General features: G+C 38.8%; 1 protein-coding gene across 2 annotated transcripts in view; it reads left to right on the forward strand.

Moving 5' to 3' along the window:
- The first annotated feature begins 1,290 nt into the window (after positions 1-1,290).
- cd2ap (CD2-associated protein) overlaps positions 1,291-27,670 on the forward strand; it is a 277,447-nt gene continuing 251,067 nt past the window's right edge. The window contains exon 1 of one of the 2 annotated variants that reach the window (XM_028796811.2): positions 1,291-1,691. In XM_028796811.2, the coding sequence (XP_028652644.1) occupies positions 1,688-1,691 (4 nt within the window). In that variant the 5' untranslated portion in view covers positions 1,291-1,687. The remainder of the gene's footprint in view (positions 1,692-27,670) is intronic. The other variant, XM_028796810.2, reaches the window with a different exon arrangement.

Below are 27,670 nucleotides of genomic sequence, written 5' to 3' on the forward strand. Positions count from 1 at the left end.
CCCACACGCTTATGTTTGACATTTGCCATTTGTAACCTTCTTGGATTGGCCCTTACTGGGCTAGTACCAAAAGTAAAGAATCAAGTATCAAAAATTGTATACTCCTGACATTCAACCTTAAAACAGCATAAAATGACACACTAAATGCCTATATAACGGACCCTAGTTTTTTTTCTAAGTTATATAAAAATGAGCAACTTTGACCCCTTGAACCCTATTTGAGGGTGAATCCCTGAGGTCGGCTGATGTAGCATGTACAACTTCAAGTCCTTATTATCATTTACACCTATTGGGTTACTCTTTACCGTAAGGGTGTAATTTCCTGCACAAAATAGGGTCCAAAATGGCCTAAAATTAGGGTTTTTTTTTATCTCTAGTGGGGAAACACGTCTAACGGTGTATCAAATGTAGGAGTTTCCTCGTATCGGTGAGTCAGCATTTACGGGTATTTTCATAATTCCTATGAACATAACGTATATAATGTCGAGGTTAACGAATAAATATTATGAGGTGTATTGGCTTAATAATAATAATAATAATTCTTTGCATTTATATAGCGCTTTTCTCACTACTCAAAGCGCTCAGCAATTGCAGGTTAAGGGCCTTGCTGAAGGGCCCAACAGAGCAGAGTCTCCTTTGGCATTTACGGGATTCGAACCGGCAACCTTCCGATTGTCAGTGCAGATCCCTAGCCTCAGAGCCACCACTCCTTAAAGAGTTAAGAAATAAGCACGCCATGGAACTGACAATTTGGAAACCATTTCGAGCCCGAACACATTAGGAAAGTACATTTTCAACCATAACTTACCATATAAGAATCAAAAGACGGCCAATTACATTATGATGCAAAAACAAAGACGGTGGAAAAATGGACACTAACAGTATGTCGTTTGTTATTTAATTAATTTAGTTTTGAATTGCACGATATGATGCTTTGTAAGCTGGGAAAAGTACTGGCAATAATTATTTTGTTACCTTTTTCTCTTTCTGAGCCCTACAAATAAGTTGAAAACATGTCATATAACGCTTCCAATCTCGCAACATTTCAGCGACGTGACGTGTAACTAGGAAACACGTTGCTTTCGTCTTCGGTTCAGTAGCCGAGCAGGAGTAAAAGAGTTTTCTATTTTTGAACATGGGAAGGACTGCACCGCAGGCGAATGAAGTGTAGTCGAAAGCTGCGCCCTCTGTTGCTCTGCTGACAACTCCGTCCTTCATGCAGCATCCCGCCAGCCTCCGCGTGCCTGTTTCCAGTCCCAAAGTTCCACGCGGGCTACGTATCCCATATCCCTCTTCTTAGAGCTAGCAGCTCCTCCGCACTTCAACTTTCCAGCGAGGCGATCTCGCGGGATCCTTGAGAGAAATCTCGCGGAGTTTTCTGCTGTTTTGTGGATGTGTGTGCGTGTGTGTGGCAAACATAAGAGTTTTCAAGACAAGTCTGGAAGAAGGGGACCGGATCTAACTTCCATTAGACATTTAGTTTTAACGAAAAGACCCAATAGAATAGATGATTGAACATTTTATTTTAGAATAGGTTTATTAACCAAACACTTGAACGTGGAAGTGCTTTCTTTTGCCAAGAGGGAGTAGATATCGGAGCGTCCAGATACACATACGATAAAAACCCACCAAGAAACACTGGGATAAAAACGGAAAGGAGAAGAGGAGTCCTCTGTTCGGGGACAGCATGGGTACGTTTTTTGTTATCTTTTTTCATGTTATATTTGTAGTTGCAAGGAACTGTAGCGACGTCTAGAAACTTAAAGTGACAGGGTTGTGTATATTTCCGTTTCTTTTATATGGGTTAGTGGTTTTGGGGGAGGGGGCGTCTTATTTTCCAGGTGTGTTTGGAAGTGCACGAGTTGAGTTTGAAAATAATTGTACATTAATTCATCACACTAGTGACGCTCGGGTAAAGAGAGAAAAAGAAATGTTTCGGCCGTCTGGTATCGTGAACCATGCACTATTGCCTTCTGTGTCCCTTTGTATTTGACACACCTATGTGCCTTTCTCAGCCTACCACACAAATCGTTATCGCACCTGACGTAATGCAAAGAATGCAACACAGGTCGACGTCTGCTTCTGCTACACATGCTTGGCACCCACCGACCCTACCCTTTAGGAAAGGCGGCCTGCACCCAGCAAAACATCAGGACTTTACTGGTTCTAGCCCATTAGACTGGTTCGGTTAAACCAAGTGCGACAACTCGCGACATAGCTAGCTGTGAATTTGATGTTTGTGTTTTCCTTTTTTTTTTTTTTTTTTAATCTGTTATCCGGTGCCAAGAGTATACGCTGCCTTGTTATCCCGTACTGAACAAAAGTTTATTTTCATGATTTGTTTTTATTTAACCAGTATGCAAGGTATCTGCATGTTCTTCTTTTTTTTTACTTGTACAATGACTATGTTCATGTATGGTATTTATATTGCTTTGGAACACTACTTAAACAGTCAGTACTGGCAGGTATGAGGCATGAGCCACTCTGAGGTAGAAGTGGCTTTTGAACTTGACATGTTTTAATTATATACATTAACGTATATGTGTACAATGTGATTCTGTAGGTAAATGCTACAGGGTTTTATACTTCACTGCTTTTTAAATCTGTTTAAGTACACAACCTGCCCTTCGAAAAGAGCACTTATAGGATGGATTGAATAGTTTGCTAGATCTTTTGTCTTTTTATTTTCTGGCCTTAAGTGCGTAATGGCATGTGCAAGAGTGTCTGCGGGAGTAATCATATATATTTTTTTCTTTTTCTCTGAGTCAGCCAAATGACAGTGCACATTTTAGTAGGCAATATTTTGTTTTCATGGTGGGTCACGGAGGTTTGTCAATGCATCTTTCCCCTTTTGACTACTTTGTTAAGCTATCTTTAATTGCTCGTTTCGCAACTGACCACCTTGCAGCAGTTTCAGTTTTTATAACGCGAGTGTAATTGTTTAATGACCATTTTTATTATTTTGTAGTTTTCTTCCCGTTAGTAGATCTTTGCGTGTTTTATAGTATTACACCTTTATATGGTCTAATGAAGGATTTTGAGAAGTTGACTGTTTCCAGGAGTTGCTGATTGTAAAACATACTGTTCACTGTTCTTTCTGTTGTTTTGATGAGCACTATAAAATCATTTGGTATACGGATGAACTCATTTAATATTCTGTAAAACATTAAACCAGATCTATTGCTAGTAACTATTTCTAAAACTTTGCATTATATTCTGGCTGTACACAGCACCATTAATCATTAAATCTTTTTTGTGTTGTGTTTATTATTTATTAATTTTTCTGCTGGGATGTAACAGATAAAACATTTTGAAGTATGTAGTGCACTGGGCTTATGTGGAATTGTTTTATAATAAAATTGGTTGATAAGTTCAGGATTAAATATAATTGTTAAAGTGCTCAGATTAAGTAGCATCATTATTAACAAAACTATTTTGCAAGTTCATTTTATTTTGTACCTAATGTTAAGATGATTTAAAAGAGAGCAGTTTTTGTACCCTCATCATAAGGGGGATACTTACTCTTTTTGCATAATAAAACACATTTTTTCAAAACTGTAGTTTAGGGCAGATGTTTCCAAACTGGGTGTTTTATTTTAAAATTTCTGTATATAAATTTATAGGGTCGGTCTTGATAAGCATTCAGAGTACCGTGAAATTCTTGTGTTAATCAACATGCAAAATACTTCATCACTATCCAGCACCATGTGTAATGAGTATAACTACCTTACCACAAAACATTTGTTGTCCTTAACTTAAATAACTATTTTACATGGAAACTTCTGTCTTCCCTAAAAACAATCTCAAGAGAATTAACATTAATTAAAAAAATAATCCTTTAAAAGCCACTCTTGCTCAATGGATTTGCAACAGAGTATCTCTTTTCCCTTGTCATTTGGTTCCTACACAAGATGCCAGGGCTCACTCTATGTGATGAGATCGGTTTAGAACTGCCAGTTTCAGCAGTTAAAAAAGATAGGGCTGTCAAATTATACAAAAATTAAAATTTGAATACTATATTTGAATGTATCCTAAATATTCTTGGTGATGCATATACATTTGTACTGTGTGTTCTTTTTTTCCATTGTTTTATTACAACAACAACAGCATTTATTTATATAGCATATTTTCATACAAAAAGTAGCTCAAAGTGCTTTACATAATGAAGAAAAATAAAAGACAAAATACAAAATTAAAATAAGACAACATTAGTTAACATAGAAAGGAGTAAGGTCCGATGGCCAGGGTGGACAGAAAAAACAAAAAAAAAAAACTCCAGACGGCTGGAGAAAAAAATAAAATCTGTAGGGGTTCCAGGCCACGAGACCGCCCAGTCCCCCCTGGGCATTCTACCTAACATAAATGAAATAGTCCTCTTTGTAGTTAGGGTTCTCACGGAGTCACTTGATGGTGATGGTCATACAGACTTATGGCTTTTAATCCATCCATCATTGTTGGAACATCATGGTGCTTTGGGTAGATTGCGCCACCACCAAAAGGACACCGGACAAGGAAACAGAAGAGAGAGTAGGGGTTAGTACAGATTTTGAATGAGCATTCTATGGTATAATAAACTATTTTCGTGCTTAAAAAATATATATATATTTGCATACAGTTTGTACGGTGTGGAACAGATTTATTGTATTTACATACAATCTTATGGGGAAATTACGTTCGTGTCGCGTCCAGAGTTTTGGAACGAATTACGGTAGTCACCAGAGGTACCACTGTACTTTGGATACTTTTTTGTACCCCTGTCCTGACTGATACCTTTCAGTGATGAGATCCAGTTCATGTTTTAAAAGCTCTTGGCAGACCATGGCTTTGGAATAGCCAAACTTTATCAGAGCTCAATCAGAGACACTTCAATTGATGTCAGGTGTATAAAAACTTCTATTTGAGGTGAGACTTACTGTAAATGGTTGATTCTGAGCGCTGCCAAAACATTGACTATTGAAGGGTGTGCATACTAATGCAACCAGATTTTTGTATGATTTTTTTCCACTAAACAGTTTGTTTTGCAGTAAAGATGGAATAAGTTCTGACAGAATTTTATATTGGTTTAAATTTTTTATTACACAAAATCTGTGAATTTGGCATGGGTGTGTAGACTTTTATATGCCCTGAATACTAGTACTTATCATCTTTATTATACGGGCTTTCCCTATTGTACATGACAAGTACTTTTTCCTCAGGTACAAGTAAAATGAAAACAATCCTAGTTTTGAAATACAAGACACAGAATAATAAGAATCTAACAGCAAATCAGTTTGTACAAATACAATAATAAACAGAATTATAAATCACTGAAAAGACTATTGCTTTATAAATGGCACTAATGAAGAAAATAAATATTTGTTATTGTTGGCAGTACCAAACACACTCGTTACTGTGCAATGTTTTGGTGTGTTCAGTCACACATTTTGACATATAATGCAAAGATAAATTGCCAGATCTATCTATCTGTCGAAAATAGTTGTCAGATTTTTTTTTTTCCCCACCATGCCACCTGTTCTTGGGTCCTAGCCGTAAGACCATCCCAGCTGTGTGGTGAAAGCTGCAGGTTTCTGTTCTTAAATTAAAAAAACCATGAGTAAAACATATAAATGCAAAATTCACATAGTTGCAGGTGAATTTCTGAAATATTTGTTTATATATAAGAGGAAAAACTAAAGTCCTACTACTTTGTATTTTTGCTTTTTAGATGTATTTGTTTTTAAAGCAGAGTAAAAGTGATAAGCTTTAGTGGTGTTGCATTTTGCATATATTTTGTTAAATTCACATTTTATATTCGCCGGCAAGTAGCCACCCATGTAAAGCACGCAACGACCAGTAGCCACCCATGGAAAGCACGCAAGACAGCCACGCCCACCGTATATAATTCACTAAGCCGCCGACAAGTAGCCACCCATGGAAAGCACGCAAGGCAGCCACGCCCACCAACTCTAAGACCATTGGATATGATTACTACTCGCAGAGCCACGCCCACCAACTCGGACGCAGCAACTCACAACACCGGGCGTCATTCACGTTCGTCTCTGCTGGGCTCCACATGCACCTCTGAGCCACGTTGATTTTTCATAAGTCAACCTCTGTGGAACCTCGGTTCACACAGAGGCAGCGCAAGGGAGAGCCGCGCACACACACAGGCAGCGCCAGAGAGAGACAGAGTCACACACGCAGGCAGCGCCAGAGAGAGACGGAGTCACACACGCAGGCAGCGCCAGAGAGAGACAGAGTCACACACGCAGGCAGCGCCAGAGAGAGACAGAGTCACACACGCAGGCAGCGCCAGAGAGAGACAGAGTCACACACGCAGGCAGCGCCAGAGAGAGACAGAGTCACACACGCAGGCAGCGCCAGAGAGAGACAGAGGCACACACGCAGGCAGCGCCAGAGAGAGACAGAGGCACACACGCAGGCAGCGCCAGAGAGAGGGGGCTGGACTCATAAGGTAGGAAGGCAGTTAAAGAATGCACTGGGCTTGATTTTGTTTTCACTTCTGTTTACAGCGATCGGTTCGTAGTGTGCATTGTTGCAATGTTACTTTTCTTGGTGGTTTATTAAATTATGGATTTTTTCAAATGTTCATTTTTTTCCCTGTGCTTAAAACTCATTAAAAAAAAAAAAGTGTTTTTAGCCAGCAGTTGGTAGCGCTATAGCGCAAACTATTGCAGTGTTAGTTTTCTCTGTTGTTCAAGGTTTTCTCAGTGTTATTCAATGTTTTTACATTTAGTTTACTATTACGCTGTGCATTCTATGGTTTAGTTATCCTCAAAACCAACCCCATTTGGACAACTGTGTCTTTCAGGAAGTGTTCACCCATCAATACATAATTATGCGGCGTATGCTACACTGCGGGTTGGCTAGTACGTTTTGTTTTATGTGATGCCTTTCCCATGCTCAAACTGCTTTACCAATATCAAAATGTGCAAAAGGAAAAAGAGCACAGAAGAACACCAAACAAATAACAATGAACACTAATGAAAAAACTAAAAACCAAATAGTAGATTAATACCTGAAACACAAATTTCTGAATTGGGACAAGAAACAACAAGTTGGAATAAGAAATACAGAAATTCAAATTGCTAAATGGAAACCATTAACAAATAACAAAATAAAGGGCACAAGTGTGCTGGACGGCATACTTCAGATCAAATGGTGTTTGCAGTGTGATAGTTTGTATGAGAATTCCAGGCTGATATATGCTGTTAATAGAACATTTATCATAGAAGAGTTTTTAACAAGAGTAACTCCGCATAATGTAAATGAAACTCTCAGCTTAGAAATAGCAAAAGTATCGGTTCTGTAAGGAATAATAGCAGTACAGTGGAACCCCGGTTCATGAATGTCTCGGTACACGTACAAATCGGTTTACGACCAAAAAGTTCGCCAAACTTTTGCCTCGGTTCACGACCACACACTCAGTATACGAACAAGCCAGTTTCCCTTTTGGTTTGTACATGTTCAGTCTCTCCCTGTGCATTTCCTGTGCAGAGAGCGAGAGAGCGTGACAAATACACACACACAGGCAGCGCAAGAGAGAGGGGGCTGGACACATAAGGTAGGAAGGCAGTTAAAGAATGCACTGGGCTTGATTTTGTTTTCACTTCTGTTTACAGCGATCGGTTCGTAGCGTGCATTGTTGCAATGTTACTTTTCTTGGTGGTTTATTAAATTACGGATTTTTTCAAATGTTCATTTTTTTCCCTGTGCTTAAAACTCATTAAAAAAAAAAAAAAAAGTGTTTTTAGCCAGCGGTTAGTAGCGCTATAGTGTGAACTATTGCAGTTTTAGTTTTCTCTGTTGTTCAAGGTTTTCTCAGTGTTATTCAATGTTTTTACATTTAGTTTACTATTATGCGGTGCATTCTATGGTTTAATTAGCTATATTTGTACTTAAAAAAAATATATATATATTTACATACAGTTCGTAAGGTCTGGAACAGATTAATTGTATTTACATACAATCCTATGGGGGAAATTGCTTCGGTTCACGACCAAATCGGTTTACCACCAGAGTTTTGGAACGAATTATGGTTGTGAACCGAGACTCCACTGTACCTGGAAAAAGAGTGGTGGACTTGCGTATGTAGCAAGGAATATGGGGTGAGATGGCAGTAGTGCAGAAACTACCCATTAAGATTTGATCCAGTAAAATATGGGGTATAGTAATATACTATAAGATGCATAGAAAATTCATTCTTGGAGAATGGCAGGCTTCGTAGTAAATCTTGGTGTAATCCACAGGTAATGGCCTTAGCACTTTAAATCTCTGCAGTTGAGCCAATATCAGTGAGGTAGCAATCCACTCAAATGTCCAGACATTCAGCATGAGATGCACAAAATGCAATCAGAAGAGTTGTCACAGCTACCGCATAACTAAAAGATTCGACTGTGGGCATTAATGCAGCACTACTTCAGAATTAAATTGAATCAGAAATCAAAACAGAATCCACATCCACAAAGATAAAGTGTTAAAGTGGAGCCTTGAATAAACGATAAAACAAAATGTAGTTAATGTGAGAGATTACAAAATGTGTGAAGAAGTTGTATGCAGAGAGGAGCAGCAGCAAGCATGTGCCAGTGTACCCTCTAAACCACAGGTGTCGAACTCCGGTCCTTGAGGGCCGCAGTGGCTGCATGTTTTCATTCCAACCATCTTCATTAGTGAGCCGTTTTTACTGCTAATTAACTTATTTTGCTTTAGTTTTAATTAACTTGACTCGGGCCCCTTATTTGTCTTTTTCCTTAATTAGTAGCCAAACAATAATGAGACATCAAACAAGCCACCATATGACAGAAAAAACAGAAAAATCAACAGATTTGGAAATGTCTGCTGTGGCAGAATGAGAGCAGCAACTAGCCACTGAATTAAATAATGGGCTTAATTAACAGCAAGAATCAGCTTCTCATTAAGAGACTGGTTGGAGTGAAATTGGTTGGAGTTGGAAATCCCTGTTTAGCTGGTCATCTGTTGGCTTGTTTCACGTCTCATTTCTGTTTGGCTGCCATTTAATGAAGAAACAAATCAATTCAGAGGACTGAATCCTTAAAAACAGGGCTATTGAAATGAAGGGAAAAGGAGTTAATTAGCAATGAAAACTGGTCACTGATTAGGGAAAGGATTAGAATGAAAACCTGTAGCCTCTGCAGCCCTCCAGGCCCGGAGTTCGACACCCCTGCTCTAAACAGAAGAGAAAAAATATATATATAATGATATACATAAGTATATTTTATTTAAATTGTAAATATGGAGAAAGGCAACTGATTTAAATTTTATAAAAGCAGTGTTTTGCAGACATTGCACTTAGAGAGCACTTTAGCAGCCAGGAGACCTGTCTGGGTGTCCATCTGCCTAGGTGTGTGTGTTTGCCAGTGACTCTTGTAGATCTGGGAGATAGTGGGCATACGAGTTGCCTTTAAACCAAGCTCAGTGGAGTGAGGCAGAGAGAACCATGTACAGGTGCTGGTCATAAAATTAGAATATCATGACAAAGTTGATTTATTTCAGTAATTTCATTCAAAAAGTGAAACTTGTATATTAGATTCATTCATTACACACAGACTGATGTATTTCAAATGTTTATTTCTTTTAATGTTGATGATTATAACTGACAACTAATGAAAGTCCCAAATTCAGTATCTCGGAAAATTAGAATATTGTGGAAAGGTTCAATATTGAAGATACCTGGTGCCACACTCTAATCAGCTAATTAACTCAAAACACCTGCAAAAGCCTTAAAATGGTCTCTCAGTCTAGTTCTGTAGGCTACACAATCATGGGGAAGACTGCTGACTTGACAGTTGTCCAAAAGACAACCATTGACACTTTGCACAAGGAGGGCAAGACGCAAAAGGTCATTGCTAAAGAGGCTGGCTGTTCACAGAGCTCTGTGTCCAAGCACATTAATAGAGAGGCAAAGGGAAGGACAAGATGTGGTAGAAAAAAGTGTACAAGCAATAGGGATAACCATACCCTGGAGAGGATTGTGAAACAAAACCCATTCAAAAATGTGGGGGAGATTCACAAAGAGTGGACTGCAGCTGGAGTCAGTGCTTCAAGAACCACCATGCACAGACATATGCAAGACATGGGTTTCAGCTGTCGCATTCCTTGTGTCAAGCCACTCTTGAACAAGAGACCGCGTCAGAAGTGTCTCGCCTTTGGACCGCTGCTGAGTGGTCCAAAGTTATGTTCTCTGATGTAAGTAAATTTTGCATTTCCTTTGGAAATCAAGGTCCCAGAGTCTGGACGAAGAGAGGAGAGGCACAGACTCCACGTTGCTTGAGGTCCAGTGTAAAGTTTCCACAGTCAGTGATGGTTTGGGGTGCCATGTCATCTGCTGGTGTTGGTCCATTGTGTTTTCTGAGGTCCAAGGTCAACGCAGCCGTCTACCAGGAAGTTTTAGAGCACTTCATGCTTCTTGCTGCTGACGAACTTTATGGAGATGCAGATTTCATTTTCCAACAGGACCTGGCACCTGCACACAGTGCCAAAGCTACCAGTACCTGGTTTAAGGACCATGGTATCCCCGTTCTTGATTGGCCAGCAAACTCGCCTGACCTTAACCCCATAGAAAATCTATGGGGTATTGTGAAGAGGAAGATGCAATATGCCAGACCCAACAATTCAGAAGGGCTGAAGGCCACTATCAGAGCAACATGGGCTCTCATAACACCTGAGCAGTGCCACGGACTGATCGACTCCATGCCACGCCGCATTGCTGCAGTAATCCAGGCCAAAGGAGCCCCAACTAAATATTGAGTGCTGTACATGCTCATACCTTTCATGTTCATACCTTTCAGTTGGCCAACATTTCTAAAAATCCTTTTTTTGCATTGGTCTTAATTGTTATTCTAATTTTCCAAGATACTGAATTTGGGACTTTAATTAGTTGTCAGTTATAATCATCAACATTAAAAGAAATAAACATTTGAAATACATCAGTCTGTGTGTAATGAATGAATCTAATATACAAGTTTCACTTTTTGAATGGAATTACTGAAATAAATCAACTTTGTCATGATATTCTAAATTTATGACCAGCACCTGTATATGAGTGGGAAAAGGGATGAAACCGCTGGGAAATGCATCCAATGTGCTCACTAAGTGCTATGTCTGCTACCACTGGCTTCCTAGCTGCTTTTTTTTTTTTTTGCCAACATCTCTGGTAGTCCCGCCTCTTCAGACAGATTAACACGTGTATGAAGTTTATTGTTTTTGTGGTTGGTAGAGTTGTATGTAACGCTAGTAACAAATTGAACAATGTTAAATTACAGTTTTTTTTTGCTATTCAATTTTTAATACTATAATCACTCATAACGCGGTAAATTTTTATTTTAGGGATTGCATAGTGTTTACTCAAAGTATAGAGCTGGAAAAGAGCTTTTAAATGATATGAGCATCATTTCTGTGCAACTTATATTTAGGGAGATATTGCCAGTCAAAGTCATAATCCTCACCCCCACATAAGTTTAGACTTAAATCTCCCTTACTATTGATCCAAGACACATGCAATTTCAGTTCCAAGGGTTACTCATGACCAAATCAGAATGCCAAGTTTCATTAAAATTTGTGATGATGAGGTCCAAAAGTGATAATTACCCGTTAATAAATTATGCACAACATGTACTTGTGCGGGCGGCACGGTGGCGCAGTGGGTAGCGCTGCTGCCTCGCAGTTAGGAGACCTGGGTTCGCTTCCCGGGTCCTCCCTGCGTGGAGTTTGCATGTTCTCCCCGTGTCTGCGTGGGTTTCCTCTGGGCGCTCCGGTTTCCTCCCACAGTCCAAAGACATGCTGGTTAGGTGGATTGGTGATTCTAAATTGGCCCTAGTGTGTGCTTGGTGTGTGGGTGTGTTTGTGTGTGTCCTGCGGTGGGTTGGCACCCTGCCCGGGATTGGTTCCTGCCTTGTGCCCTGTGTTGGCTGGGATTGGCTCCAGCACACCCCCGTGACCCTGTGTTTGGATTCAGCGGGTTGGAAAATGGATGGATGTACTTGTGCTCTCGCTCTCATGAATGGGATGATGGAGCAATGAAAAATATCTTGTGCACATGCACAGTTTAAACACTTTTTTTTTTTCCTTAAAAAAAATCTCAGCCTATTGTGGGTACCAGCTTTGCCATTCTTCATTGTTTTCACTGATGGGAAACACTTCATGGCTTCTGTTAGGCTTTGAAATGCTGCCAACATCACTACACGTGCTTTGGCGTTTTGGAGCCATTAGTTTTGAAAATGAAGGTTTTTTTCACAACAGCACTGCAATAATGTGGCAATGAATGCAGACAATGAGAACGCTAGAGGCTAAAGGCTGGTTTCTACTGTACTTGAAGTGTCAGCATGGTGAAAATTGTGTCATATAGGCAGTCTCCATATCTGGCTGTAGTGTGCTGGTTTTTTGGACTGCTGCACGTGGAATGTGGTGATCTTTTATTTATGGAATTATTCATTTTAATATTTACGAGCCATGCCAAATAGCAGTGGAAACCAAACCCATGGATATGGAGTTCTACTGTATAGAAGTATTGGAACTTTGTAAGACTTCCATTTGCATCCTAGTAAATAAAGGCAGATACATGTTAATATATTATATCACTCCTTCTTCTTCATGAGAGAGGAGATTTAAACATATTTTTGGGGAACCTGGAACATAAAAATAAACACACAAAAGCACAATAATACAAAATATTAAGTAGCTCAATTCACAGATGGTCGATTGCTGTTCACTCAAAAGAAACAAATGTGAATTCAGCAGATGACCTGGTATAGATGTCAATATGTGTTTTGCATTCCTGTGTCTCAATTGTGGTTTTTGGTTAAATGTGAGGTTGAGTTTATATCTTCTTTGCATATCTATTTCATGGATCTTGGATTTATTTTGCATAAGTTAGCATTGCATAAGGAAGTTCATTTTTTTAATCTCCAATTAAAGAATTTCTAAAAAGGGACTCTGTTGAGTTTCAGATTTTCCATAGTAATAGTAATCAACATAAAATATTTAAATTTGGTTGCTTCTCTCTCTTTCTTGGCATTACAAAATAAAACACATTTACATTTAGCTTGTTAAACTTGATTAAGTATATTTGAAAATGGATTGATATTTCATAGATTTGTGTTGACAAGTTTTTTTTTTTTTTTGGAAAATAGTATATTTTGATCAGAACATTTTTATTTATCCATTAATTTGTTTGTTTAGGGGTTATATGCATAGTCAAATGAGCAAGAAAACTTGCCTCTTTTAAATTTTTGTTTAACCCTTTAACCGCCAACTCCCTAAATATTCCCCACGCCAGGCGAAATCTGAACAATTTTTGTTTTTTTACTTTTTTACATTTTTTTTACATTTTTTACATTTATTCAAGCAGTATTGACCACTAAATGTTGTGCAAGTTGCCAGTGTATACACGAAATCTATAAATGTAACCTGAATTCTCAGCTAAGCAAAACATCTTGATACCAAACCGTGCCCTTTTCAATGGTAGATACTGTCGAAACTGTAAGCGGCCCTTCCACGACAATAAACTTTCATCAACTGCAACTGACGGTCCTGTAATGTAGGGCAACTGAAATGCTTCAAATAAATGATCAATCAAAGGACGTAGCTTGAACAAGTGGTCGCGGTTTGGATCTTTCTTATCTGGCTCATTTCTGTTGTCATTCAAATGAAAGAATTTCAGCAGCAAAGAGAATCGGTTACGTGTCATGACAGCTGCAAAAATAGGTGTTGCATACATAGGATCTGTAGACCAGTACATCTCAATATCTGGTTTTCTGATTATTCCCATCAACATCAAAATCCCAATGAATTTTTTCATTTCGTTTTCATCAGTGTCAAACCAAGCACGAACACAGGAATGTGGAGGTAAATTGGGATTTTTCTCAATAAACTGTGCTGCATACAGATTTGTCTGATGAACAAAATGTCTGATCAAATCAGGTGACACAAACAGCTCATAAAACTGCTCAGCAGTGTAATTGTTTACATCAACAATAAAGCCACATGTTGCCTCAAACGAATGCAGAAAAGGTAGTTCACCACGGGCAGCAGCCCAGCTGAGATGCTGGGGATACACCCACTCAGCGCCGTCATCCGATGCGTCTTCATTCACAGTATCATGCAGCGCACGTTGCTGCTCATCACTGTCACTAAAATCTTCTTCAGAACTGCTACAATCATGATCAGAACTGTCCAAAATCGCCTGCAAAGCCTCACTTGAAGTCAGTTTACGTCTCGCCATATTCACAGCTGTTACATGCGAATCACGTCACATGACCGGCCAAAACAACCACAGACTTGTCGAAATACAACGTAGTAATAATACCCACGCCAAACCGTCAGTTATACTACTTGCCAGGCATTCATATAACCACAGGCAAATGTGCCGGATAATTCCGGCAGTATGGCGTTAGCAATAAAACAACGGTGCCGGATATATCCGGCAGAGGGCGGTTAAGGGGTTAACAGAGTTTATATATAAATAGTGCCTCAGCGATGGATGGTGCAATGCTACCAGTTATCTTTACATTAGTTGTGCCCAGCTAAATATTAATTTAATGGATAATCCTTGTGGTGTAATGTTTGAAACTTAAAGCAGAAGCAGTACTATTGTAGTCTTTCTAAAATAGGGCTGGCCAATATGGCTTTAAAACTATATCTCAGTATTTTTTAAGTTACGGAGCAATATTCGATGTTTCAATATTTTATTTTCACTAAAAAGACTGGTTTAAGTTTCATTTATAGTCTGGACCATGTCAGAATGTCAACAACATTTATAGTCAGGACCATGTTAACAACACTTTATTTATCATATCAATATTTGTTTTCCAAATAAGAAATATCAAAAGTACTTTGCTTCAGTACGTTGCATCTGTGTTGAACTTAACATAAAATCACAGCAGGTATAAAAATAAGTATAGACTCAATACATTAGGCCTTGCCAAAGAAAAAATACAAGCTGACGATATAACTGATTGCAAAGAAATGAAAACAAATACTTCAAAAATTCAACAACTGACTTGTAGAATAAGTCAGTGAATGAATATCTGTTCAAACTAAGACAATGAATATTTGTAATGCTTTATTTCCCTGATGAATGGTTTAATGTGAACTATTTAATCAATTACCAGGACCATATAGCAAAAAACAGATTGAATTACAAATTGACTCAGTATCTAAAGTGCCTGAAAATATAAACAAAATGCTAACAAGTTTGATGACAAGAACACAAGCCTGTCCAAAGAATATGGATTCAAAGACAACGTTGGCACTGATGCTAAATAACCTTTCAAAGGGGGAGGTAGCTGCAGGTACGCACAGATATCTCTTGGCAAGAATGCTTCATTTTGGGGAAGTAGTCTCATGCTGTCTTCAGCAATTCAGAACATTTATCTTTCTGTCTGCACCAGCACAAGGAAAGTAGTAGTTCTGTCTGAACGGCCTCTCTCTCTGACGGAGAGGTAGTGGATATTGCATCCATAAAGTGGCTTGCAAGTAACGTCTTTTCATTTTTGGACACTTATGGTCCAACTTCAGAGACTGCTCCCTGTTGAGGCACAGGCCTGAACTTAGCCGTGAGAGATTGAGATCTGCCTTGATCAGCTAGAAAAGACTTCATCTCTGTAACTGCCCAGCATTTCACACCCCCAGTCTTGATATTTGCTATATATGTAGGGCTGCAACTAATGATTATTTTGGTAGTCGACTAATCGTTCAATTCATTTTTCATAGTCATGATTAGTTCATGCCTGACTATTTTGATGCCTGCGACCTGTGGTTGCACATCCTGTTCTGGGCTCCAGTGCATGTCTTACCTCATCTGCTCATGTCTGTCAACCTGTGAATGTCACCCTGATGTCTCTGCATTAACATGATTAAAATTAATAATAATCAATTTAAAATAACCAGTGAAACATATGAATTTGAAAATAATCATATGTTTTTATATTAGTGTGACATCACAATAAAAAAAGAAATACATTAAACAATACAAACTAAAGTGCACGTAGTCTTTAAACAAAAGTGCATTTAACTTAACCAAAAAATACATAGTTAAAACTGAAACGTTTTTCATATTTTAGTAATAAATGACAAAATTTAGACATAAACTATATAATGTGTAAAGCCTGAAGTGCGAAGATCAAATAAACACTTTCACAAAAGGTTCAAAGACAATACAACAGCTTCCGTGGTGCAGCGGTAGGAATTGCTGACTTATAATCAAGAGTCCCCCGGTTTGATCCTGACTGCCTCGTATATTTACTGTCTTGAGTAGTGAGCTGCTCTTATTGTTAATATTATACAATAAATACATACATTTGACTTGCGTCTGTAACAGCCACTGTATTAAATGTATAGTACTTGTAAAAGTTACCGTTTTTTTTCTTTCACTTTTATTCTCTTAGTCACGATCACGATACATACTATCGCTCCCCCAGGGATCTGACGTTGTTACTTTTTATCTGAAACTGGGAATAACTGTAGATGTGAGTTTTTTGAGACAATCGAAGTGGAAATTCTCTGATCTGGATGGATAAAAGCTGACACACAAACGCTGGCGAATCTGCCTTAATTCGTATCTCATTGTCATTTGATTTTTTTTATGCAGTTTTATTGAGTGTTCCTGCTTACACTGAATTAGTATGCGCCTTAAGGCCTGTGATGTCAAGGCCGCACTGACAAAAAAGCAGAGACATAGGTATATATGATATTTGGAATTATTCATTTTATGACCTTATAGTACATTTCGGAAAACATTGTGGCACGGATGCAACATTATTCATATTTATTTGCATACCTTCTTGCGGTTGTAATCAGTGACCACCTCCCACCCCCCGATCTTGCCCAGTCTGCACAGGACTCCAGGACATGCAGAAGAAAGAATGTTCCTCTGCAAGGTGAGCCATGAACGCTCTTCTTTTCTCAGTGGACCCCGTACATGCCTTGCACAGTACATGTGCTTTGATTGCCACCAGGTCAAGCTTGTTATAGCACAAGCAACCGGCCACCTGCGTGCTGCTGCTAGCACTGAATAAGCTCACGCCTTCTGGTGTCAGCACTGGGGGGAAAAAAAAGAAAGAGACAAATATATGTGACATTTTGAAGAAATCATTGTATGACCTGAATAGTAACAATCAGAAAACATCATCGCACTAATGCAATATTATTTGAAACGAACAGATCGGGTATAAATTTGTTACTTGTAAAAGTTAGCTTTTTTAACTTTTATTTTCTCAGTCTCGTTCACGCTCTCCCTCCCCTCCTGATCTGACACTAACTAACTAACTAACAGCGGCAGCATAAATTCTCAAGAGACAGTGGCATCACATCTCCAGGATGCTTTCGTTTCAGATGCTCATGCATTGCGATGGTGCTGCCGTGAAAAGAAAGCTCCGCTTTGCATAATCTAATTCAACTTTTTTTTCTTTTTTGGTGAAGTGCTCCCACACTTTTGAAAGTTTTTGTCTAAATTTTTTCCATCTCCTTCCCCCTACTCTATCTGACTTGCCATTGCAACCACGTTTATTTTCCTCTACATTCTTCTTCTCCTCAGATGTTCTTTCTTCGTTGGTAGGACTGTGTGCAGTCTTGACAAACAATAACGAACAATACTGCCCCCAGACGTTCATGTATTGCATTGCATTTACAAAAACCAATGTGGTTCTTTGTGACTGGAGCCTCTATTGAAGGTTCTGTTTATGACGTGTCGACATTGAAAAAAAATCCACGGCGATTACGTCGACTAATCGTTGCAGCCCTATATATATATATATATATATATATATATATATATATATATATATATATATATATGTTGTTCAAAATCTTGGATTGATGAATAAAGCCATGTCTAAGACAGAGATGTTCTGACGAGGTTTTTTAAGGGCGATACTGGCAGATTCAGATTTTTTTTTTTTTACCCGTTATCCCTTAAATAAACTAAACTTTTTGCACTAAGCTCCTGCATAACCAGGCGCTTTGAAGCCTTATGTCCTATATTAAAGTGTATTTTTATAATGAAACTATACACCAGAGGTGTTAACTGTTCATTTTTTTTGTCAAAAAATGAAATTCTGTAGCGCACCATAAAAATACTAAAAATTTCCTTAAAATTACATGCTAATTAAATATATACAAAAATATTTATCTGTAATGCATATGTCATAAAATGAAATTCTTGTCATAATTAGAAGCTACAATGTTGTTTCATTTCTTGTTATGTACCTGTATGAAACAAGGCTTATCTTCTTATGTAATACACTACCGTGGCTGTTCGTTTGTCTGTCCAGGATTTTAAATCACCTGTAAGCTCGCAAACCATTTGAACTATTGACCTGAAATTTGGTACACATATACTACGTGATGTCTACTATCCGCTTTTGGGGTGATGATTGACCTCCAAGGTTATTCATCTTTTTACTTTTTATTGTATTTTATTGCACTATCAACTCTCGGCAGCAGAGCGGCCATGCAGCGCATGAGTACTGGCGCCATTCTCATCCCTACCACCTCTGCCATCACTTCCCCTACCTCTTCATATCTTAAATCATTCTTGAGGCAGATTGAAGACTTAAGTGCCAGCTTAAGTGAAAAATTAAAGAAAACGTACTAAGTAATTGCAACACAAACACTGACTTAATCAGTTTTAATGTGAAAAGATGCCAACGAAGGAAGAGAAGAAGTGGGCCACTAGGATGGAGAAAAGAAGAGCTGCTCAGCAAGCGCATCAACCTCTGAACAAACGAATGCTAAATGTACAGAAAAAAGAGTAAGAAAACTATGAATGCTCAAGTCAAGTGTATTCACTGCATGTTATTGTGCAGTGCGCCATTACTGGTTTATATATAAAAAAAATAGTTTTCACTATTTCCATAACAACAAAAAAATGATACAGTCATATAAAAAAGTTTGGGAACGCCTCTCAGCCTGCATAATTTACGAAAAAGATAACAGTGGTATGTCTTTCATTTCCTAGGATTATCTATGGGACTGGGGTGTTTTTTGAACAAAGATTTTTAGTGAAGCATTATTTAGTTATATGAAATTAAATCAAATGTGAAAAACTGGCTGTGCAAAAATTTGGGTACCTTTGTAATTGTACTGATTTGAATGCATATAACTGCTCAATACTGATTACTTGCAACACCAAATTGGTTGGATTAGCTCGTTAAGCCTTGAACTTCCTAGACAGGTGTGTCCAATCATGAGAAAAGGTATTTAAGGTGGTCAATTGCAAGTTGTGCTTCCTTTTGACTCTCCTCTGAAGAGTGACAGCATGGGATCCTCAAAACAACACTCAAAAGATCTGAAAACAAAGATTGTTCAGTATCATGGTTTAGGGTAAGGCTACATAAAGCTCTCTCAGAGGTTTAAACTGTCAGTTTCAACTGTAAGGAATGTAATCAGGAAATGGAAGGCCACAGGCACAGTTGCTGCTAAACCCAGCAGGTCTGGCAGGCCAAGAAAATTATAGGAGCGGCATATGTGCAGGATTGTAAGAATGGTTACAGACAACCCACAGATCACCTCCAAAGACCTGCAAGAACATCTTGCTGCAGATGGTGTATCTGTACATCATTCTACAATTCAGCACAATTTGCACAAAGAACATTTGAATGCCAGGGGGATGAGAAAGAAGCCCCGATTCATTTTGGAACAAAGTGTTTTAGACTGATGAGACAAAAATTGAGTTATATGGTCATAACAAAAAGCGCTTTGCATGGCGGAAGAACAACACCGCATTCCAAGAAAAACACCTGCTACCTACTGTGAAATTTGGTGGAGGTTCCATCATGCTGTGGGGCTGTGTAGCTAGTTCAGGGACTGGGGCCCTTGTTAAAGTCGAGGGTCTGATGAATTCAACCCAATAGCAACAAATTCTTCAGGATAATGTTCAAGCATCAGTCACAAAGTTGAAGTTATGCAGGGGTTGGATATTCCAATAAGACAATGACCCAAAACACAATTCGAAATCTACAAAGGCATTCATGCAGAAGGAGAAGTAAAATGTTCTGGAATGGCCGTCACAGTCCCCTGATTTGAATATCATGGAAAATCTATGGGATGATTTGAAGCAAGCTGTCCATACTCGGCAGCCATCAAATGTAACTGAACTGGAGAGATTTTGTATGGAAGTATGGTCAAAAATATCTCCATCCAGAATCCAGACACCCATCAAAGGCTATAGGAGGCGTCTAGAGGCTGTTATATTTGCAAAAGGAGGCTCAACTAAGTATTGATGTAATATCTCTGTTGGGGTGTCCAAATTTATGCACCTCTCTAATTTTGTTATGATGCATATTGCATATTTTCTGTTAATCCAATAAACTTAATGTCCCTGCTGAAATACTACTGTTTCCTTAAGGCATGTCATAAATTTAAAGGGAAGTTGCTACTTTGAAAGCTCAGCCAATGGTAAACAAAATCCAAAGAATTAAGAGGAGTTCCCAAACTTTTTCATATGACTGTATATATGCACACACACACTACCAGTCAAATGTTTTAGAACATCTCAGTTTTTCTTCAGATTCAATCAGCTGAAATGCAGTGAATGACCTAAAATGGTGAAAAGGTATGCAGTAAACTGCTAGTGGTTTAAGTTTAAAATTTAGGTTAGCAAAAGTTAAATAAAGGAAATATCAGAATATTACAAATGGACCATGTTCAGGGACCAACTAATAGGTTACAACCTGCAGATGTTAATTAAGCCTTTCAAGTTAAAAGAAGCAATTTGCACCGGTGTCCCAACTTCTGTTGGTTACTTAAAGACCATCTGTCTGTCTTAAGGCAGAGTTGGAATGGACTCTGTTACTAACACCTCTGAAGTACTGCTTGGACGATATTCCAATGATATTGGAAAGAAAATGGCAATTAACAAATGAAATGAGACAGAGCATTATTAGTCTTAGAAGCGTAGGCCTTTCATTAAGAGAAATTGCAAGAAAAACAAAATCAAAGTTTCAGTGAACTGTGCTAGGAGGAGATCTGGGAAACCCAAAGTCACAACCAAAACAGAAGACAAATTTCTGAGGGTCACCAGCTTCAGTGATAGGCACTTCACAGTGCAGTAGCTTCAAGCATAGCTGAATGGTGGTCGAGTAAAGCAAGTCTCAGTTTCTGATGTGAAGAGGAGACTATCCAGTCTACAGTAGTCTGCACCTGGTATTTCAAGATACTATTTTGTCCTTTAAGGAACTGCTTTTCTTACTGCCACTTGCCCTGTGAAATCTGCAGGACAAAGTGTCCTCTTCACAGCCGTTCTTGAAGCTGTTGTGCTATGCGGCACATCAAGTATCATGCCATAGTGACTTTTTGACATGCTGCTTTTTGATTTTGCTAAAGCAGTTTTAAACAGTTATAATGTTTGGATCTAGATTTTTGTTAATACTGATTTAAACTGCATTTACTTTTAAATTACCAAATGTTAAAAATCTTTGAGTTAATTTGGTTTGTATACATAATAAAATAAATCGGATAATCCAAAACTTGCAGTCATGTTATCCTCCACATAAAGGCCACGCTAGTTAAATTTCCATTTATAGTTAAAACCAAAATTGAAGCCCTGGTATTCACTAGCACAGTTCCTGCATAGCCAGGCTATCACTCCTGTCCCTTATTTCCTCCAGGAACAATGTAAACTGTAGGTTTTTGTTTTTGTGTCCTCCATCATCACCTTTCCATGTCTAAAGTTAAAACATTCATATGCTTATATCAGTGTCTTTGACCTTTTTGCACTTGAGGACTGGTGAAATTAGGAGAATTATTTCAGGAACCACTATGGCAGAAATTAAAAACATTTTTTATATAGTATTTGTGTATTAGTTTTTAAATGTAATACTATAAAATGAAAAAACTCTAAAATAACCAGAAACCGAGCAGTAAAAATTCTAATAAAATGATTGAAAAATTAAATTGAATATAATAGATCTGAAACTTTTAGACAGCAATGTTTAATTTAAATAAATTTAGTATGAAATCTGCTGTTGCTTCTTTGCAAGAATACTTAATAACTGTGGCTTTAGTGTTTCCTCCAAGAGCCAGAAGTGTGGCATTGACCTCTGCTCAGTTTCTTTGTTTGATTTTTATCAGTGATAGGGCTGAAAAAGCTAGTAGAAAATATGACTTAACTATTTAATAGCCATGGTGTGATGATGCAGGTTCGCTCCACACTCCCATCGTCCTTCCGGGAGGCTTGAACCCGACACCATCGGTAATGTCACCGATGAGCTTGGCAGTGAGGCACAACAAAGCAAGGGGATGGTGCAAAAAGTGCAAAGTGCTTTTATTATAAACAAAAAAATCAAAACTGTATCCAAATATATAGTGCAGTTTATTCAAAAGTGTGAAAGGTGGAGGTTAAAATCCAATAGAAAAAAATCTTTTAAAAACAACGAGGTTAAAACAATGGCTAGAAGCAGTCTCTTAAAATCCAAAACATGGTGCCTTCTTCTTTCTACCTGGCGGCTCCCCTGCTTCTCCCATTGGGCTTTGCAACAGGGCAGTCGTCCTACCTGCAGGTGCAGCTGCCTTCCACACTTGTCCGGTAGCCCTCCGATCCCTGGCTACGTCGGGCTTCATCCATACCAAGACTTAGGTTCTTTTCCCAATGGCCAGGGCGCTTACACTGGGGCTAAACCAGCCCAAAGCCTCCACGATTGCCGCTGCCTTTCGACGGCCAGTCATCTTCAATACTGGTCACTCCAGCTCCGTTTTCGCTCAGCTGGAGCGAACGCTTTCTTCAGCCCCGCCTAGTGTCGGCCAAACATGTCTCTGCAGGAGCTCACCTCCCAGCTGCCTGCCTTTGCTCCATCGAGCCTGCTCTCTCTCGCTCGCTCGCTCTCGCACCGGCTATCCTCTCCCTGCTTCCTGCTGCCTTCTTCCCTGCAGCCTCTGTCTCTTTTTCCTTCCCCCCCCCCCCACTAGCCATCTTGCTCTTCTATATATCATGGGGATGTGGATCAGCTGTGACAATCAGTAGCTCCTGGGAACAATTACAGATGCGGACGACTCCTCACCTGTGCATTTAAGCGTGGTTCGTCCATATCACGAATTCCCTGGGAACCGATCCGTCACACACACCACGCCCCCTCGGTAAGCCACGAGTGCAGCAATTTATTTATTTTAAAAAAAAAAATGGCCTTTTGACATGAGCTGTGGACCCGCTACACCACACATGGTGATAGTTCACTTCCAGGTTTCCTTCTCCTTTTTAAAAGTTAAAAGGTTTAGTTGTTTTTTTCTTTCCATTTTGTAGGGTTTAAACTTCTACATCGCTGTGACACAAAAAATAACGCTTTCCGAAATTCCACAACAAAATATTCCCAAACAGTATGCATGTTTTGTTGACAGGTGAGCTGACGTAATACTACTGTGTTTTCCTGAAAATAAGACCTACTCTGAAAATAAGCCCTAGCATGATTTTCAGGCTGCTCTGTAATATAAGCCCTATCCCAAAAATAAGCCATAGTCAAGATCGTCAGCTGAAAAGTAAGGCTCCTAAGGCCAGGTTTATACTTTACGTGATGTGACGCGTGTGCCCAAAACATCCATTACATTCCGAGGACACCTTACCACAATATCTCTGAAAATGATGTTTAATGATTACATCCATCAATCCGGGGATGCGCTGATTCCAGCAAGCATTGGGCACGAGACAGAAACAAAATCCCTGGATGGGGTATCAGCTCAAGGTGAACACAAGCACTGACATACACTGGCGTCATTCTACCTTCACCAAGTCCCCAAACCTTCATGTCTTTGGATGGAAAACCACCAGGAAAACATGTAAACTCCAGGCAGGAATCACAAGACAGCAGCGTTACCACTCTGCCACCGAGCCACCCCACATGTGTAACTATTAACAGTATTCATTATTTGAACAAAGTTAACAATTTATCTGTAAATATAACATACATACTTTAATGCATTTCATTATGAAAGTGATATCAAGTATACAGTAATCCCTCGCTATATCGCGCTTCGCCTTTCGTGGCTTCACTCCATCGCGGATTTTATATGTAAGCATATTTAAATATATATCGCGGATTTTTCGCTGCTTCGCGGGTTTCTGCGGACAATGGGTCTTTTAATTTCTGGTACATGCTTCCTCATTTGGTTTGCCCAGTTGATTTCATACAAGGGACGCTATTGGCAGATGGCTGAGAAACTACCCAGCTTACTTTTCTCTTTCTTTTGCGCTGACTTTCTCTGATCCTGACGTAGGGGGATTGAGCAGGGGGGCTGTTCGCACACCTAGACGATACGGACGCTCATCTAAAAATGCTGAAAGATTATCTTCACGTTGTGATCTTTTGTGCAGCTGCTTCCTGAAACGACATGCTGCACGGAGCTTCGCATACTTAAAAGCTCGAAGGGCACGTATTGATTTTTGATTGAAAAACAAACTCTGTCTCACTTTGTCTGCTCCTGACGGAGGGGGGTGTGAGCTGCCGCCTTCAACAGCTTTGTGCCGTGGTGCTTCACATACTTAAAAGAAAAACAGCCCTATTGATCTGTTTGCTTTTCTCTCTATCTCTGTGACAGTCACTGCTCCTGACAAGCACTCCTTTGAAGAGGAAGATATGTTTGCATTCTTTTAATTGTGAGACGGAACTGTCATCTCTGTCTTGTCATGGAGCACAGTTTAAACTTTTGAAAAAGAGACAAATGTTTGTTTGCATTGTTTGAATAAAGTTCTTGTCTCTCTACAACCTCCTGTGTTTCTGCGCAAATCTGTGACCCAAGCATGACAATATAAAAATAACCATATACTGTAAACATATGGTTTCTACTTCGCGGATTTTCACCTTTCGCGGGTGGCTCTGGAACGCAACCCCCGCGATGGAGGAGGGATTACTGTACATCTAAGAATCCTAAATGTGCAGAGAGCTGGAATATCATAAATGTAATGTGTTGTGTGTGGCGATCTATTGCTGCTTACCGCTGCTGTCAGGTTAGGAGGAAACCCCAGAAGCACATAGCGATTAACAACAGGGTCGGTTTGAAGATGACGACGTTTACTTTAATGACAAAGTAAATAACGAGGTTCAAGTGGACATTTCAAGCTTAAAGCCGGAACTTCCATTTTAATTACAAAATAGACATTTTCATTATGTCCTTATTTTTTTTTTTTTTTCCCTCTGTGGCTCAAATATACCGCCATACATTCTGATGCTGTTGTAAAGGTACCCAAAAAAAAAAGACAGCACAGAAGATGGTATGTGAGACTTAAAATATACCGTGTCATTACTTTGGGGAATATGCAATGCTTGAATATAAAGGCAACATGAATGCATTTGTATGTCAGCATTTTGCTTCACCACATCGAACCATTCATCAAACATCGAAGCAGGCACATCGGTCTGCAAAGCGGCTGGAGTAGCAAGAAATTCAGGCTGGAATTCAGGGTTTGAATATGGAGAGTTATGACGATATTACAGAAGACGACAACATGACTGTTTGGATAAATGTATATTGTTGTACATGAATAAATATAAGATAACCCCTGAAAATAAGCCCTAGTGCATCTATTAGAGCAAAAATTAATATAAGACCCGGTCTTATTTTCGTGAAAACACAGTAGCAAAATAATGTACTGTCATGAAAAGAATGATACAGGCCCGTCTTAAGTTTGCCAGTGAACATCCGGGCCTGTACATGCACCTTCTTGAGCAGTGGGGTGCAGTGTAGCAGGCTCTGCAAGATTTCAATATATTATGGCATAGTGCGTTATCAATGGTGTTCTTGGTGACTGCCGTGTAGTTTTGGGCTGATCCCTCACCTTTCTCATCATCATCCTCACCCCATAAGGCAAGATCTTGCATGGCGCTCCAGATGGAGGGTGATTGATTTTATATTTTATTTTATATTTATTCAATTTCTGAATAATAATACCGACAGTTGTCTCCTTCTCACCAAGTTTCTTGTTGATGGTCTTCTAGCCCATTCCGGCCTTGTGCAGGTCTACAGTCTTGTCCCTGACATCCTTTGACAGCTCTTTGGTCTTGCCCATGGTATTGATTCTGTGGACAGGTGTGCTTTATCCACATAACGAGTTGAGATCAGGAGTATCTGTAATTGATTGACTGATTGATTGATTGCACCCAGCCAATCTGTAGGAGAAAGAAATCTGGTTGGGTTGTAGGGGATCAAATACGTATTTCACTCAATGACATGCAAATCAGTTTATAACTTTTATGTAATGTGTTTTTTGTCTGGATTTTTGGCTGATATTCTGGCTCTCTCCATTAAAATGAAACTAGCATAAAAATTAGACTGTTCATTTCTTTGTAAGTGAGCAGACTTACAAATTCAGCAGGGGATCAAATACTTGTTTCCCCCACTGTACATGCATACAGCAAAGCTGAAATATGATAGGGTGTAGATTTACAGTATATTCTGTACACAAAATCTGAAAATCTTTTATGCAAACCTCTAGAACTATCTACAATACAATACAATACAATACAATTTATTTTTGTATAGCCCAAAATCACACAAGAAGTGCCAGAATGGGCTTTAACAGGCCCTGCCTCTTGACAGCTCCCCAGCCTTGACTCTCTAAGAAGACAAGGAAAATCTCCCAAAAAAACCCTGTAGGGAAAAATTGGAAGAAACCTTGTGTAAGGCAGTTCAAAAAGAGACCCTTTTCCAGGTAGGTTGGGCATGCATTGGGTGTCAAAAAGAAGGGGGTCAATACAATACACAGAACAGAACAAATCCTCAATACAGTATAAAAATAAAAATTTTACAAGTATGGACCAGAATTTAACAGTTTATCTAGAGTGCAGATAAGTGATTTGTGATGATTTGTTTTTATAGAAGTATTTTAAAAATAAATGGCAAAATTCTGTCATTGAAAGCATTTGTTTCTCCTCTTGTGGTATTCAGCATATTTAACAAGAAAGTAAGAGATGTGTTGTCCATATAGTTTATAGGAGGAAAATATGAGTGAAATGCACATATGCTTGGGTTTGGCACCAGTTATTAGGATTTGGTAATTTTTACATTTTTTAAAGAGAAGAACATTTTAGAAAGTAGACACTGTTCTTAGTTTCAATTTCTTGTTGTGCCTGAGCAGGTGTCTTCTTTTGTTTTAAATAGAAGAAGTTGTTTACTTTCTTTTTACTAAAATGTGATCTTAAAAGAATAGACAGGTGATTGATTGGCTTTAAGTATATTTTCTAAACAGGAGGAGCATTTGAAGCACATAATAATAGCTACAGTTGTTGAGAAAGCCAAGAATTTAGTACATGGCCTGGATAGGGTTGATGTTGTACCTTTTTTGTATTAACATAGGGGGAGAAACAAGAACAAAAAAAAACTCTGTTCATTATTAGCAGGACAAAGCAGAAGCAATGTGGTATATGCTCTGACCTATTAGAGCTTTCAAAAAGATAGAATGCTATTTTCAACCCCTTTCTGATGGTTTAGGAGAAGGAAATGTAAATTCCAGTACTGAATGAGAGTGCGTTCAGAAATTAATGATTATATGAATGGAATCCTAGTTGCTGACTGCTTAAAAAAAAAAAAAAAAAATTGGTTCACTTGACCTTAGTTTTTTTGCAAACACTAAGATGTTGATGGTAATTTGATTTTTATGATTATTATTTTTTAATTAAGAATTGGTAACTTTTCAAAATCATTTAAACCATTACTGTAAATATATTATTTT

The sequence above is a fragment of the Erpetoichthys calabaricus genome, chromosome 3 (genome assembly GCF_900747795.2).
Source record: "Erpetoichthys calabaricus chromosome 3, fErpCal1.3, whole genome shotgun sequence".
Lineage (NCBI taxonomy): Eukaryota > Metazoa > Chordata > Cladistia > Polypteriformes > Polypteridae > Erpetoichthys > Erpetoichthys calabaricus.